Raw genomic sequence first — 16121 nt, 5'->3', positions numbered from 1 at the left:
ATCACTTGCTTCATCAACCTCAGTGTTGTATGATCGTTTGTCCAATAGAGGAGAGTTAAAAAAAGGCACAATATCATCTCTTTTCAGCAGGATGCTGTTAGATGGACAACTAAGTACCTGCTGACTATAGGAAGATATAGCAAAGTCTCACACACACGTATGTAATAAGCATATGATTAAGTCTCAAAGATGGAGAAACTAAATTCTGTGAGTAAAGCAGCAGAATGGTTAAATATTGTGTCTGAATCTTTCTACAGAGAAAGAGGGTGAAGATCTCTGCAGTCAGGGATTAGTTTTCCAAGGACTGCAAACAGGAAGCTAGACAACAGACAGATAATATGGAAATGATTATTGAAAGGTTAGATGAATAGAAAATGAACAGAAAACTGGAACCAATAAATGCACCTCCCTGAGCCAGGACCTGAAGAAGCAAACAGAATTTACTGAACCCTTTGGTTTTTTTAATTTAAAAACAAACAACAGGCAAACAGCAACAACCCAAAAAAACCCTCCAAATGTGAGCATCAAAGGGGGCTATTGTTTTGATTAGGGGTAGACCTGAGGAAAAGGCATTAGTTCTTTGTGGGAGTGAAATATGTTTGGGCTGTATTGGTGTAACCTGCAGGGAACTATTAGATTCAGATAAGAAGTAAGCTGCCTGTGGCTGGTTTGTGACAGTGACATGTCTTCTGACCCCTTGCCTCCAGTCCCCTCTCTTCTGTTCCTGTCTTCCTTTCTCCATGTTCCCTCTTGGATTTAGTTCTAGTAGAAATATTTTCTCTCCTTATTCTCTGTATGTTTCTGATGATATATTGTTCTGAGTATCTATATGTGTCTCAGGACTGATACGGAAATACTTCAGAGGTGTTTAACTTCTAGGAATCTTTTGTAGTCACACTGGAGGCTTACGGGCTTTGTTTGGGTTGGGAGTAGGGGGAAGGAGGCAGCATGTAGTCTGCACATGGTTAATGGATAAAGTTAATGGTTCAGCCCTGTTCTCAGCTCTGTTTGCTTTTCAGACTTGCTGAGTCCCTTGAAGAAATGGAAGTCTCGCTACTTGATGGAGCAGAACATTAAGAAGTTGCTGAGGCCACTGTCTCCTGTCACTCCTCCACCTCCCACCCCTTCAGTTCCTGGCTCAGCAAGCCCACAGCTGGCTACCCCATGCTCATCGCTGCCAGGAGAGGAGGAGAGTCGCAACGGTTATGGCGTGATGTTCTCACCCATTCCTTCTCTGGCTGCTAGTCGCTGCAATACTCCACTACAGTTTGAGGTAAACCTAGGTGGGGACTGGGAGTGCTACAAACAGAGGAGCTAGAATATTTGCAGGAGATGTGGCACTAGGGACACCTTCCTTTTTTGAATTTGTGGCTGTGTTCCTGAGCATCGTCACCGTGTCAGACTCAAGAGCACTGCAATCTTTCTCTTCTACTCCTGGCCAAATCTCCTGCTCTGTTAAATATCAAATCTCACTGCAGACCAGTCTCCCCTCAATTCATAGCTATCAGTAACATTAATCTGGTTCTTTTCTCCCTTTCTGCACAAGAGCTCCTGAATTTTGCATGATTCTTAGTGCTTTTTAGTCATCTTTTCCACTTCAGATCTCTGTGTCAATGTGACTTCCAGTGTCTGCCTCTTCCAAAGAGTGCAACAGTGTTCCACTCTGTGTGGCTGCTCTTGTGCCTGTGAATAGGAATCATGCTGTTTGCAGGTTTAGTTTTATTTTCTGGTATTGCCTCTTTTCGTTTTAAAAGATGGAACTCCTCAGCCAGCTGCTCACACTCTACCAGTTCAAACCATTTTTAAAAGTTGTTGCAGGACAGACTGCTCCATAGTAGGGACTGGTATGCAGGAATCCTTCATCTGTTTTGCAAAAGGGCAAACAGTCCTTTGAGATATTTTTAGGATAGTGTGCTTTTGATTATTTTCTTTGAGAGCCTTTTCTGGTTAGCTATCTGAGAGGCAGATCCGTAGAGGTTAGCAGGGAATGTTATGGAGCACCTAGGAGAGAGATGAAAGACTTGGGCACAGAGCTTGATTGTAAAGGATCCTTATGTTTGCTGTGGTTGAGATGGCAGATTAGGGCAGTGTTGCCATGGACTTCCACAGTCTAGTCACTGATCTTCTGTCTCACCTTGGTGTTAGTCATCTTCTCTTGCCAGCTGTAAGACATGGGAAGCCTGGGTCTCACTGGAGATCTATACCTTACATGCTCCTTCAATATTTTTTCCTCCTTGTGAAAGGAGTCTAAATAGCTCAGCAAACTACAGACTTCTTTGATCCAACTTTTGCATTTCCCTCAATGCAGCCCATTCATAATATCACTATTTTAATGGCATATCTGTTTCATTTAGTTAGTGCCAATTCTAACTTGAATGGATAGATCTCCACACATACAAAGCTTTTTATGTCATTCCTGTGGCACTGTGGGAAGAGAACGACAGAAAGATTGTTCCATCAGTTCACCAGCTTCCTCAGGCAAACAGAAGATGCTGCTTGGCACCTCGGCTTGCTGTGGAATGCATTTTTGAAAGCTGTGCTTTTCAAGAAATGTTATCAATTTATTTCCTAGCTGCTCTCTGAAGACCTTGTATCAAAAGGTTTTGAAGCTCTGGTTAGTTGAGTTTTTATGGACTGAGTTTTTTCTCACTCAATTTAGATCAAAACCAAATTGGAGGGGGCTTAGCTCCTCTGATATTCACAGAAGTGACCAGCAGTGCAATGACACAAATCTGTTTTTTCTGTGGGGCTTGTCAGAAGCTTTTTTAGCTAAGAAGTTTTGGAGATTCAGTTTTCTCAGTCTTCCTGTTTTGCAGAGAACAGTGACTCCTGCCATATTTCTCTGATAGCAGCATACCTCTGGGAACCTTCTTTCCTTTCCAGTTCTATTTTAGGCCTACTCAGTAGCATGAAAAGGAAAGTGCTTGGGAAGGAGGCCTTAACTATCCTATCACATGCATGTGCTGCCTTCCACTGATAGCTGCTCGGGTGATGTGTTTCAGCATTACATAAAACTGTCCATTCACACCTGTTGACTTTAGCTGGGAAGGTGGCCCACAGTAGACTGAAGGAGACATTTTTGTTTTATAGGATAGTATAATGTCTGTGAAAGTTCACTGTAGTGTTTGGGGGCGGGGGGGGTTGGTGTCTTCATTTACCTTTTGGACAAAACAAGGCTTTCCTCCTCTCCCATGTTCTCAGTCTAAATGCCATAAATGGCTTTCTCTATGTTTCGTGGTGCAAATTCTTATCTGAGAGCATCAGAAATATAAAGAATAAGATGCTTCTTTTCTTACCATTCATGTGCTGTGTTTCGGATGCTGAGTTAGAGCATGGAACACAATAACCCAGTCCTGTCTCTGTGCTTCCAGGAAGCTTCAGAAACCACTTGACTGATGGAGTTTTCCACCCAGGCTGGGCTCAATTCCTGGGATAGTCTTTGTTTAGTATAGCCATTGCTAACCTCTGTGCTTGTGTTTTAATTGATTTTATTTTGCTTCTGGACTTTTTAAGTAGATGAATAACAAGATGCTTTTCCCTCCTCTAGAACGTATCCTCCCCTGAGAGTTCCCCTGCGCATAGGCCTGAGTCCATGTCACCTGAGGTAGTTATCACACCATCTCAATGGCATTTCAGATTGTCTGTCTGTGTGTGTGTGTGTGTGTTTGTGTTTGAGGCCGTGGTGGGAGGGGAGGGATGAGAAGTACAGAGAGGAGTGCGAGTTAGGATGAAGTCTGAGTCACAATAAGGCTGAGGATAGTTTTCAGGGTTATCACAAGAAAGGAAACAAACTGAAGACTGGAGTTGATTATTCACTTGTTGACACTGGTGGGAAATAGGCTATGTGAAGACTTGGTGTCTCAGCTACTGAGGTGAATTCAGGCAAGAGGTACCCTGGAAATACCATCATTACCTCCAGCCCTGGCCCAGCAGATAGATGGTGGTCTGATTTTTATTCAATAGCAGCAAAATGATTACTGGGGAAGAAAAGGAAAAGCATTCACTACTAGTTTGGACTTAGGAGTACACAGTGGTGTACGTGATCTGCTCTTTTCAACCTCAATTTATCACCTCTTCACTTGCAGACTTGCAATATTGAGATGCCAGAAAGTAGTATTTTTGTTACCTACCGATGTGTTGTACCTTGCTCAGAGGCTGTTTCATATCAGAAAATACACACTTCTGTCCAATGTGGCAGATAACTTGGAGCTGAGATACAGCAGAAGACACATTCTCAGTGGCAGTGGTAGGGCAGAGATGGTGCCTGGTGCTGCTGTCTTTTTCCCTAAGCACTATAGTCTTGCAAAGAGGATGAAATCTTGTCAGTTATGCTCATTGTTTGAGATCCTGACATATTAACATGGTGCTGTTGCCCTGGAGGGTTTTTGGCACTTCAAATAGATAAATGGATGTACTCTTGTGTCAGTGTCTGGTGCTCCAGAAACTGACAGTGCAAAGATAATGCCATTATGGTTTTGTTAGAGAACGTAAAATGTAGAAATGCAGTATAAATTAAGTGAATGTACTATTGTTAGAGATTTTGGAAGCTCACAATAAGTGAAAACAAATGGCTTGGAGATCCTGGGCATTTTATTGTTAGCAAGTTAGAAGTGGCTGACTTGAGACAGTTGAGAATTTAGCTAATAAATGAGCAAACAGACAGCAGATCTTTTCTGTTCTGTCCCCATAATGAACCTAGCTAGTATGATGTGTTAAGATCAACTTTGGGACATATGAGGCAATTGAAAATGCTGGGTTTTCTTCCCAGACTGCGTGGGGATATTGCTGAGCCTTACCCTCTTGCTGCAGCATGACTGCTGAAGGAGAAAAGGCATCTCATGCAGCACAGCTCAGTCATTCACCTGTAGAATGAGCAAAACAGTGCAGGAAAAGACTAAAGGGATAATTGGAAAGGAACTGGCAAGAAATAAGCCAACATTGTCAAGAGTGATTTCTGACTTAAGTTTCTCTCCCCACCCTTGCCTCATCCTCTTCCTGAATCCCCACCCTCCTCCTGTATCCTTCTCGGATTTTCTAGCTCTGCCTCCGATCTGACCTGGATTCCAGTGCCAACACCTGCTCAGAACGGCCGTCGCTGCTCAGCTTTGGATCCTCTGATTTGGCTTCACAACCCTCCATAAACTCTACTTCAGAGATGAACTTCCCAGGGAAAAGTGGGGAAGCACAGATGCTGCTACGAAGCTCTGATCAGGCTTTTCGGACAGAGTTTAATTTAATGTATGCCTTCTCCCCACTGAACGCTATGCCACGTGCGGATGGGTTGTTGCGGGGATCTGCTCCTTTGGGAGAGAGGAAGCCAACAAATTTGGAAGCAGGATGTTGTAGCTCTCCTGCTGAAGGTTATTTCAGCAGACATGAGTCAGGGCTGCTTAAAGAGACAGTGCATGGATCCATGTCTCCCTGCAGTGAAAGGGCTTGTGAAGGTGTCAGATCTGCTCCCCAGAATCCACCACAAAGGAAGAAGGCAAGTATTGCTATGAAAGAAACTCTTGGATTGCAGGAACACGAGTGGGAGCTGAAAGCACCATGGGAAAGACTTACAGGGAGAATAAAGAGAGCAGAATACAGCTAAAATACATCCTGGGCAAGTAATCCAGGCATTCAGTGCCTAGATGAAAGCAGACTGAAAGTTGTTAAGAGAGAGTGAGCTACCCTTTTGGCAAGATTTTGATGTGAGAGGTGGAAGAAAAAGAACCACAATGAAAATGCCTCTTCTGGGAGCAAAGAGAGGAGAGAGCATGAGGCTGGCAGCTTTAATAAACAGTTGTTAAATCGAGACAAGACTCAGAGCAGTTACACAGTGCAGCTGTACTAGTTGGTGGAGGTGTTATTTATTAGGATTATAAATACTAGGAGAGAGGGTCTAATGTTTCAAAAGGAAACGTGGGCTCTTGATCAGAATATATTAGAATGTTTCTATTAATACAGAAACATCGTAACGTTGAAGAAAGGTCGATGCAGGTTCTTACTTAGATTGTAGCTCTTGGAAACTAAAACCACAGGAATATTGTTTAAAGCAAGCAAATGTGTATTGGTTTCTAATAACAGGCCGGGGACCTTTGTGAGACTAAAACTTGAGTAAGGTGACATCAGGCTTTGCTACAATAAAACTGGGCACTCATGGGACAGATAAACACACACTGCTGTAAATGTGTATTGATGACTTTTCAGGTGCTTGGATTTTATTTTGTATTTTTGTTACGTGTATGGTAACTCAGATCATCTGCATAGTCTCTAGCTGGATGGAATTTCTTATTTCTATTCCATTTGGATGGTTTTGCTATCTTTCCTTTGGTTTTCTTCTAAAGTTACCTTCATAGGTTGAGTTACTTTGGGAAATACTCCATTCAGTATTTTAGCATTGTAAAGCTTTCTGTACAGGCACTGAGTCAAAGCTGACAAATTCTTCAGCAGAGATGCCTTCTGTGAATCCTTTATGGCTCAGTACTTTGTAATAACTCTAAGGGGAAGGCACACTGAAAGGTAAGTGCTCAGCTGGTAGTATTTGTGTGGTTTTGCTTCTGCTGTCCCTGTGTTATGAGACTGCATTATCTGGGACTTTTTGGTGTGAGTCTGACAAATCTCAGACTGCTTTGCACAAAATATACCCTACCATTGCTAGAAGTAGTTTGTTTAGGTGGGAGTACTGGAAGTTTGTACTACTACCACAGCAGGAACCTGCTCTAAGCAGATTAAAACTCTATGCAAGGCTTTCCCAAGATTTTAGCGTTAATAGGGCTGAATTAGTACATATGAACAGAACTGTTGGAAGATAACAGTTCTGTGAAGAAGGCTGCTACTGTGTTTTGGTTACTGCGTGCAGGTGCTGATAGACATTATACATAATGTCACAAACCCAGAGGGAGTGAGTGAATGATGTTGAGAAGGAGCAAGGTGTAGAGGCTCGATGCTTGACTACGCAAGCATCTCCCGAAGTAATGTGAAATTCCAAATTGTTAGAGGATATTTCTGCTAATGTTTTGATCATAAAAAGTGAAATGTGGGTGAGCGTGGAAGTGGGATGAATGGTCCAAATTTGTACCACTTAGGTCTTTTTCTAGAGCACCTACAGATTCAGGAAGATGTTATCATTCCGGTATACCTTCTGAAGTTTTACCTGCAAACCCAGAGAAAGAGATCTTTCAAATGGTGTGTGGGTGTGTTCCTCTCTCTGTCCTAGTCCACAGCAGTCCTGGCTCATGGCTGTATCTTTCTCTCCAGGTATCTCTACTAGAATACCGCAAGCGGAAGCAAGAAGCCAAGGAGGGCAGCGACTCGGTGCGATGTGCAGGGACTCCCACCCGACAGGGCAGCACCAGTTCAGTGACTGACACAGACGGCAACAGCCTGTCGGGCTCCGTAGGACGAACCCCCTCCTCCCCACAAAGTGGCTTCTCCCCTTCTCATCCCTCCCTGCCTCATGTAGAGGACATCAGCCCGCCAGACTCAAGGGGTGCTAATTCCTCAACATCACTCAGCAAATCCCAGGAGAACATCAGCAGTAGGTGGTGAGTGTTGTCCTTCCAAGCAAGCCTGAGATTGCTCCACAGAGAAGAACCAAACCAAACTCTCTAGGGAATATTTCCATAACAATAAATGCAACTGGATGGATTCATTCAGGTCTCTTGGCATTGTTCTCTTGTTTCATTGTTAAACAACCATGAAGGATACCAGCAAACTTTTCAGCTTGCCATTTAGTTCTTGGTTTGGGTATCAAAAATCTGTCTTGAAAGATAGGAAGTTAAACAGTTTTTCTCTCTCTTCAATCACTTTTCTTTTAAGGTCTCAGATTTGAAGGTCTTACTCTGCTGATGATAATTGAATCCAGGTCTTTTCTTACTGAATCTCCACTCTTTTTGGACATGAGTGGTACTAAGTCAACTCCTGTTCAGAAGAAAAGCTAACAGAGCCCTCTGCATTTGGGAAGCTGGGACAGTAAAACAGCTTTGCTAATGCCTTGCACGTGTGGCTTGAAGAGCAGTTACGAAGCTGCAGTCAGTGGCTTGCCAAAGGCATGGAAAAAACACACCTTTATTGTGTTATTATGAGAAGGTTTGATGAGGGGTAAAGCTGGATTTCAAAAACTGCTAAACTTGGTAATAACGTCTGCTCCAAAAAGTTAAGTGCTGCAGCGCTGAAATGCTGTTTCTAGTACCAGTGCAGTGGTGTTAGGATGTTCTGCTAGTTGGAGCTGTGTAGTGCACTGGCTCTGCTGCTTGGTTTTCAGATTCTGTTCATGCACACCACAGGCAAAAAGGGTATGCCTCTTAGTGTGGATTCTCCCCAGGCAGCTGTGTCACTGCTGATGTAATGGCAGGGGAATGGCGACAGAAGAGATCCTCAGCAGTGCTGAAGGCAGTGAGAAGTGTGAAATCTATGTTGAAATTGCTTGAGAAACATTGTTTTGGGTGAATGTGCAGGAGTAGTAAGTTCTGTTCCCTTTTCCATCACTCTTCAAGCAGAGATTAGTAGAAAAAACTTGTCTTGTACCTCTCTGACAGTACTCTTGCCTACCAGATGACCTTCTGCCAGATGCTGGGGCTGGCCACAGCTGAGGCAGTCAGCTGGTGATTATTTTATAATCAAAATATTATTCTGTGCAAGCGTTAATATCCTCTGCCCTTCTCGTCTTGTGACACTTCCTTCTGCTTGTAAAAGGATGAAAGAAAAACCTAGCTGAACAAAAAAGCTGGCTTGGGGTGAGGTGCCAGTGTGGCAACCTTGCTCTAGTACTGTGTTTTATATTCTGTGAGCTTCATCTGCTGCTCCTCAGCAGGTGCTCTGGCTTCCGTTTCTCACATGGTTTCCTGAGTAAGTATTGTGTGGGAATAAAAACCATATTGTTATGGGACACTGGATATAAAGCTGAAACCATGCTGATAGGTTTTGAAATGGGATTAAGCAGATGTGCTGCCTTTTAAAGTCTTGCTCTTCTGTGTTTTAATGGGCAAGGCTACCAAACGGAGTCACCTTCTACTTTTAAAAGCTGTGTTAGAAAATGCATGTTACTGAGCTAAAGTTGTGACCCAGTTTCATCTTTAACTCTGAGCACTTAACATTTCAGGTACATTTCCAGACATTCACAATAATACAAGGTTAGGAACAGAAGGAAATAGTGGGAACTAAAATTGCGTGCCTTTAATTTTTAGAGCTGTCCAGATTTTTGCTGAATTCTACAATAACTGCCAGTAGCTTTCATTGAAAAAAAAATAAGTTTCTGTCTCTTTCAGTTGCCAAGATACAGCCATCACAATGTAAACAGATGTGCTGCTGCCCAGTAAACCCAGCCTTGCAGAAAACTGTCTCCAGCAAAACAATAGCAGCAGCGAAGGTGTGAATTCACCCCCTCACCCCATTCACCTCCATGAGGTGTGATCTCTGGCACCTTCTCCCTTCTGCTTCAGTGAGGGGTGAACTTTTCAATTTTTTTTTTTTGTTTAAGGCCAATGTAAAGCACAGTTTTCAGTATATCTTTAAAGAGAAAACAAATGTAAAAGATTGTAAATATGGTGTTAAGCTGCATTCTTTACGTGGTTTGCAGTGCATTTAATGTTATACTCAATATTTAAATTCAAGCATTTTTAAGGTGCATTTTGTTCAGTGTCTAGGGTAAAGGTATTGTGAATTCCTGTTCCAGGTGCTACTATCTTACAGGTTACAAGTGTTTTTAAAGAAATTTGGATGGTCCTGTGCATGGTAGATTGAATATTGTCCCAAAGGTTCTGAGGTTTGTCTGTGGGTCTGTTTTTATTCTACAGACTGGCTTTAGGAAAGCCACTTTCCCCCTTTTCCACCCTCAGACCAGATACTCGTAGTATATGATGGAACAAGATCTAGCACCAGCCTTGAGCAGAAAGTTTTCACATTATAAAAAACAGGTCAAAGTAGCATTAATGGACAAAATGGCCAAGCTAGCTCTGCTTCAGGAGCATTGCATTATCTGACTGTACTGTCTTGGCACTGTATTACCATAAAGGTATTACTGAGTTTGCTTCTTTTTAGCTTGAATGAAAGTAATTATGTAAAACAACTGCATCTAATCTTAAAACAAAACCAGGATTTTCAAAATGCTGTTGAATCTCAAAACAGTTTTTCTGGGAGAAGGTGTCCTGTGATCTACTGAACTGGATATTTATACCGTATTTTTGATAAGAGTAAGATTCATTTTTCTGAGGGCAGTGCTATCATGGTAACCAGTGACTGGCAGCCTGAAATCCCACAAGAGGTTTCTTTACATTGCAAAAGCAGTTCAAAGGTTTATTCCTCATCTGTCTAGAGAGCTGGTGGTCTGTGAACCCTGCCTTCTGTGGTTGGGGTTTGCATCTGCACTGACATTATACCAGTAAATGTAAGCAGAGGCTTTAGAGACAAACCTGTCTTGTGATCATACCAAGGACTCTACAGCCCCCTGCATGTTGGTCGTGTTGCTCTCAGCTGTGTAACAGCAGTCCTCATCTGCCCCTGGGTTTGTGTTGCAGGATGGTCCCAACGTCGGTGGAGAGGCTTCGAGAGGGCAGAGGCATACTGGAGAAGGTGCTGCGAAGCAGTGCGAAGGTATCGCAGAGAAGTGAATCCTCACCTACCTGTGACAGTGCTGTCGAGAGAGATGCAGGTAGGAAGGTGACACTTTTTGGTGGGAAATGATGGGCTCAGATAACCTTGCAAACTTGTCTGTGAGGTTGTACCGTTAACATTATCAATGTCTTAAAAGAGCCCTCTGCAAACCATACTTTATTGTTACTCAGATCTTGCCTGAGTCTATATCCCTCTTCTGGAAGGCCTCCAGGTTTCTCCAGGGTTTGGATTCAAGACTACCTGCATCTTGGCTCTGGCAAGGGACAGCTTCTTTGTCTTTGGGCAGATGGGTTAAGCAGCATTGCCTCAATTGCCCCTATGTACCAGGGATGAAAGTGCTATCATTTAATAATTCTAGTTGGCCAAACATTCAGATAAATGTATTAGCACACTAAAATACACTAAAATACAGGTGTAGGCTTTAGGCAGGGCTAAGAACTAATTTAGCTTCCAAGCCTTCCTTTCAGCTCTTTTTGAAGTTACGTGATTCCCTGTGTGATTGCATTTGTCAGTTATGTGAAGTGCACCTCCTTCCTGAGGTCAGTTCAGGTCTGGGTTGATATTCCTCACCAAGGAGTATGCAGGGTCAGTACTTGTAACTTGAGCTGAAGTTCTACCTCTCTTCTCTGTGTCAGTGGTCTGAGGGTGAGATGTGACTTTTCAACAGATGGACAGATCACTTCATCGCTGCCTAATTTCCCAGCTGCAAGATGGAGTTGCCTCCCTTTTACTTACATTGCAGTCTCTGTTGAACATGGTTGGTTTGCCCTAACAGACAACTCTGCCCCTCAGAGTTCTGATGGCAGTTGAGACTTACAGCAGTGGATCATCATATTTTAATAACTTAGTCCGTGTGTTGCCATCAGACCCTACTTCTTCCTAGCTGAGGGTTGTTAGAGACCTAGCTGATATGATTAAAGCTTGGTGATAATCTGTAGTAGGGATCTGAATTTCTGGAAGCCAGAATGTAGTTTTGTGGTTTTAGTAGTGCCTCTAACCCAGGCTGGCACAAAGTGCTTTTTGGGTAATTTAGCAACTTTTGCCTTTGGAGTATCTCATTTCTGAGCATTTGAGGCCGAGTATGTATTCCTTTCATACCAAATCCATTTGCAGTAAGGTGTATTTGAGACCACTTTCTGAAAACTAGCTTCTCAGCCATGGTTTTCATATTTTTGTACCCCTGAGTGCATCTCTTATCAATGTGTTTTCTACATCTAGGCTTGGGGTGGAATCCTCTATCCTATGAAATGTTCCATGGTTTTGTGGGATCCCACTGGGAGTCTTTTTATTGTATTTCTCATACCAGTGGAAGTGGCTTTCTTGGTTATTTTTCAGAAGGGTGGCCAAAAGCCAGGTTCTTGGAACAAGCCTTTTGCCCATTGTAATCTGTGCAGCTCTGGCTCTCTGGCCTCATCCAGCAGTTAGGCTGAGTTCCAACTTTATCTACATTGATCCATTCTTTCTTAGTACATAAAACCCATCCCACTCCCGAGTTGCAGAACCTTAATGCTGTAGCTGACAAAAATATTTTTATATCTCATTCTGGTGCAGCAAAATTGTTTTTTCTTCACATACCCTGGGAGTTCCTTCAGTAGCTTGTTTAGATTCTTGTTTTGATATGCAAGCCACCTTCTCCCTCACCTGCTGGTCCGCTTCTTAGTAAAACATTTAGTGAGTGGCTGAGCCCCTGCCATGCCTGGTACCACCTGCAGGAGTTGTGAAGATACACGTTTACTTGATGCTGTAAAAGATAATATGAGGGCAACTAAAAACCCCAAGCTTGGATGGTTTGCTGATGGGGTGTGTAGGAATGAAACAGAGTCTTGTGTGTGTGCCAAAAGAATTGCAGCTGCTCTCAGTTAAAACTGTCACTTCATCTATTTTTGAGGTGGACATGGGTCAGTACTGCCAAGAAAAGCAGTTCTTCAACTTTCTTGTGCAGGGATTAACAAAAGGGGGAGGGAAATGTTGGTTTTATTTCATAAGTTTGTGTAAAGCAAATTCAGGAAGGTTATAGTTCATTTATCCTTTGTAATTTAGAGTCTTTAACTTGTCAAGGGGTTTTTGTGAACAGGCACTGACAGTAAATTGAGCAGCCTTGCTGGTGTGCCTGGCTTTTAAAGAAACAATTTCTTCCAGAAATCTTTAGTTTTCTTCTGATTCTCATACTCAGCTTCTGTTAATCACAAGAGTCTCCTGAATTGAACAGTTAGTCTCTTCTGTGCATGACTGCTCAACAGAACATGCCCCGAACTTCTGAGTTTTGCCTTTCTACAGTACTTGGAATGGCTCCTACAGCAAACAGCTACTTGATGCATCCCATACCATTTCAGAAGATGGAAGGTAGCACAGGACATGCTCTGGAAGCTTCTCGTCCCAGTCTTTGTGCAGATCCTGTGCCCTGAGGAAGAAGGCTTCTGGACCTCAACAGCAGACAAGACAACTCTATAACGGTTCCTGTTTAGCTAAGCCAGCAGTTGTGATGTAGCACAGAGAAGACAACCACAGCAAAGCTATGGGCACTGCTGATACTGGTGCTCCTGCCAGTGCATCTGGTGCAAAGCCAGACCTGTCTGGCAGAAGTACAGAGCAGACTTGGACAGCATGTCCCATTTCATGACTGAGGGATCTCTGTCATACAAATTTGATACTGATACCAGCACTCTTTCTCCAAGGCTTTCAAACGCGGCTGCTGAGAATCCCTGAGATGCTGCAGATAAGCAGCTCTGTCTCATTAGACAGCAACATAACTCCGATTTGTCCCACCAGTTCCACTCCATCCTCTAGAAAGCACGATCACCAGCTGAGCCCCACACTTACAGCAGTAGCAACTGAGAAATACACGCAGCAAAGTGGCTGGGGCACTTGGAGTAAGTGCTTTTTGCCTCCCTCGGTTCAGGTTCATTTCTTTGGTAGGAAAATAAGTTTGCTCTCCCTCAGATGAGAGTGCTAGAAAGGCTTTCTCTGTCAAGAAGCAGCTTATTCCTCTTGATCTCACATAACTAAAGTAGATGCATGTGTGCCGTGCTGCTGGTACCCTTCAAGCCTCAAAGCATTTTCATCATCTTGGTTTGTTTCAGAAACAGGCATTTCTGAGCTCTAAGAGTAACTCCATTTGGAGCAGCTCAACTGATTTGTAATGCATAATCTCCAAAGTGGCAGCAGAGGACCTCAGTCTTCAGCAGTGTCTGTTTTACCTTTGAGGAAAACCTGCAGCAGGATCATGCTGAGAGCTGTCTAAGAAGGGACAGTTTAGTCTCCCCAGCCGTAGCTGTAGCCAGTGTGGATTCAGAGCCAAGTGGAAAATTGCCAAGTGCTTAAAAACTGTCTTCTGCCCCTGACATCCTTCCAGGGAGCTAAGGGAGCCCAGGCTGTGCCTGTGTGTTGCTGTCTCCAGGCGTGACCATTCAAATAGGCTGGTTCAAGGCAGGTGAGCTTTGCACTAAACCAGAAAGAATTGGTGGTAGGGAGGCAGCAGTTCCTAACAAATGTGGCTGGTTTGTACATATAAAGGTTTTCCAGTTGCCTTTTGCTAGGGTTCTTCAGCTCCTGAAACACTGATGTCTGGAGAAGCTGCTCTTGTCTTGGCTGTAGACAGATGGGGAGTGTGCAGGTGTCATTTGAGAAGGAACTGTGGTGGCCTCGGTCCAGAGGTGAGATGTAACATCTTGCCTGTGCATTGCAGACACAGCAGAAGGAGACACTCCGGAAGCCCACAAAGGACCAGCAGTTTACAGTCCTTCACGATACAGCTACCAGGTAATTTTTTTTCATATATTATCCACCCCTTCTGAAATAAAGCTTTCAACAGGATTAGAGGGGAAACGGGGTCTGGCTGCCAGTTATTCCCCACCCTGCTACACCAAGAACCTTTGGTGTCGAGGAGGTAGGAAATAGGGAAGTCAGTCTGACATGCTTGTTCTTTTTTTTTCCTCACTGACTTGTTCAGCTCCTGCAGTCTGACAGTCCCCAGGCAGAATCACAGACCCTTCTCCAGCAGAGCTCCTCCCCCTACAGAGGACACCTTGCTCAGTCTCCTGGATACAGCTATCGAGCAGCAGCACAGAGGACAGGACACAGCCTCTCTCACAGTTCCTCAGAAACATCCCTCTCCTCCACCCCGTACTCCAGCTCAGCCCACTCAATCTCCACAGACTCCTCTGCCCTGTTTGCAGGGAATTCGGGGTATTACAGCAGCCAGCAGCACTCTGGCAGCAGCAGTGGCAGCCTCCTGAAGAAGAGCTGCCCTGCTGCTGCCAGCCCAGCACAGCAGACGGCTGTGGACTCTCTCTCCTCCGAGTCGGGCTCCCAGCCGTGCACGGGCACGTCAGGCTCCACCTCTGCTCCCCCAAGTGCTAGGTCACTACAGTCAGACTTGCGGACTATCAGCCTGCCGAGCTCTGGGCAGTCTGTTCTCTACCAGGGCTCCCGGGGGGCAGTGATTTCCAATGCACAACACTATCCACACCGTGGGGGAAGCAGTGTCCATCAGTACAGACTTCAGCAGCTTCAAGGTTCTGGAGTAAAGACTCAAACAGGACTTTCCTAGGGCTGCCTGGACTCCAGGAGGACGAAACTGCCCATAGCTCCTTCCAGTCACCTCTGGAAGTGGCTCCTGGGCCAGTGTTGGGAGCTTGCACCTGATGCTGGGGTGCCAGGGGTCAGAGGATGAGGTCTGAAATGCACGGGTGAGATTTGTGAGCAGTATTGGCCTCTGGCCTTGTAGGAGAACTCAGATCCCTCTGAGGCAGAGACTAGCAAAGCTGTTCCCTGGTGTGTGGGTACATTGCAAAAAAAAAAAAAAAAAAAACCACAAACAAAACACACAAAGAAAAAAGCAAATGGTTCAAGTGCAATGACTGTGGTGCAGCCTCTGTCTCTTGTCCGTGCCCATGGCCGTAGTCACTCGTGCAGCACGGGCCTCATCTTGAATACGAAAGCAGATTAAAGAAAATGTTGGGGGAAGTTGAACTCCAATCCCAAAGTTCTCTTTATAGGTCAGGTTCTCGGTGCGTTCTGGGGAGGGCTTTAATCCGTTACGATCATTCCAGTCACAAGCAGACGAGCACGCACGGCTGCCTTTGGGCCTGGGTCATGACTGCCGCGGTCGGAGCGTTTCCCAGGACGATGGAATCTCCACAAATGTGAACTAGCATGGGGAGGGAGTTGGAGCATGTGTGCGCCTGTCACTGCAAAGGATCTGGGATGCACTGTCACGTGCTGCTCTGGCGGGTGCCATCGCCATGTCCCTTGTGGGTGCGAGCGGGAGCATTGCTGGGGCGGCTGCTGCCGCCTGCCGCTGCCCTGCTGGGGGGTCCCTGGGAGCTGGCCGGGGCTGGGTAAGTAAAGTGATGCTGAGGCACGCATGGGGCCTGGCTGAGGAGCAGGGAGGCTGCAGAGAGGTTAGGTGCTGGGAGGGAACCCCGGTCTGTGCTGCTCCAGAGACTGTCCAGGCAGCACTGCATGGGGTGTGTGTCCCAGCCACTGTCCCCTGCCAAGCGTGGCAGCAGAGCCAGCCCAGACAC

General features: G+C 44.8%; 1 protein-coding gene across 1 annotated transcript in view; it reads left to right on the top strand.

Annotated features, from left to right (window-relative positions):
* Positions 1–15357, top strand: part of SETD5 (SET domain containing 5) — a 40999-nt gene extending 25642 nt beyond the window's left edge. The window contains exons 16-21 of the mRNA XM_054387587.1: positions 1020–1273; positions 5039–5485; positions 7243–7529; positions 10500–10633; positions 14282–14355; positions 14546–15357. Of these exons, the coding sequence (XP_054243562.1) occupies positions 1020–1273; positions 5039–5485; positions 7243–7529; positions 10500–10633; positions 14282–14355; positions 14546–15145 (1796 nt within the window). The 3' untranslated portion in view covers positions 15146–15357. The remainder of the gene's footprint in view (positions 1–1019; positions 1274–5038; positions 5486–7242; positions 7530–10499; positions 10634–14281; positions 14356–14545) is intronic.
* Positions 15358–16121: the final 764 nt, after the last annotated feature.

The sequence above is a fragment of the Indicator indicator genome, chromosome 15 (genome assembly GCF_027791375.1).
Source record: "Indicator indicator isolate 239-I01 chromosome 15, UM_Iind_1.1, whole genome shotgun sequence".
Classification (NCBI taxonomy): domain Eukaryota; kingdom Metazoa; phylum Chordata; class Aves; order Piciformes; family Indicatoridae; genus Indicator; species Indicator indicator.
Note: the sequence above shows the minus strand (reverse complement) of the source record. Positions and strands in the feature narration are given on the sequence as shown.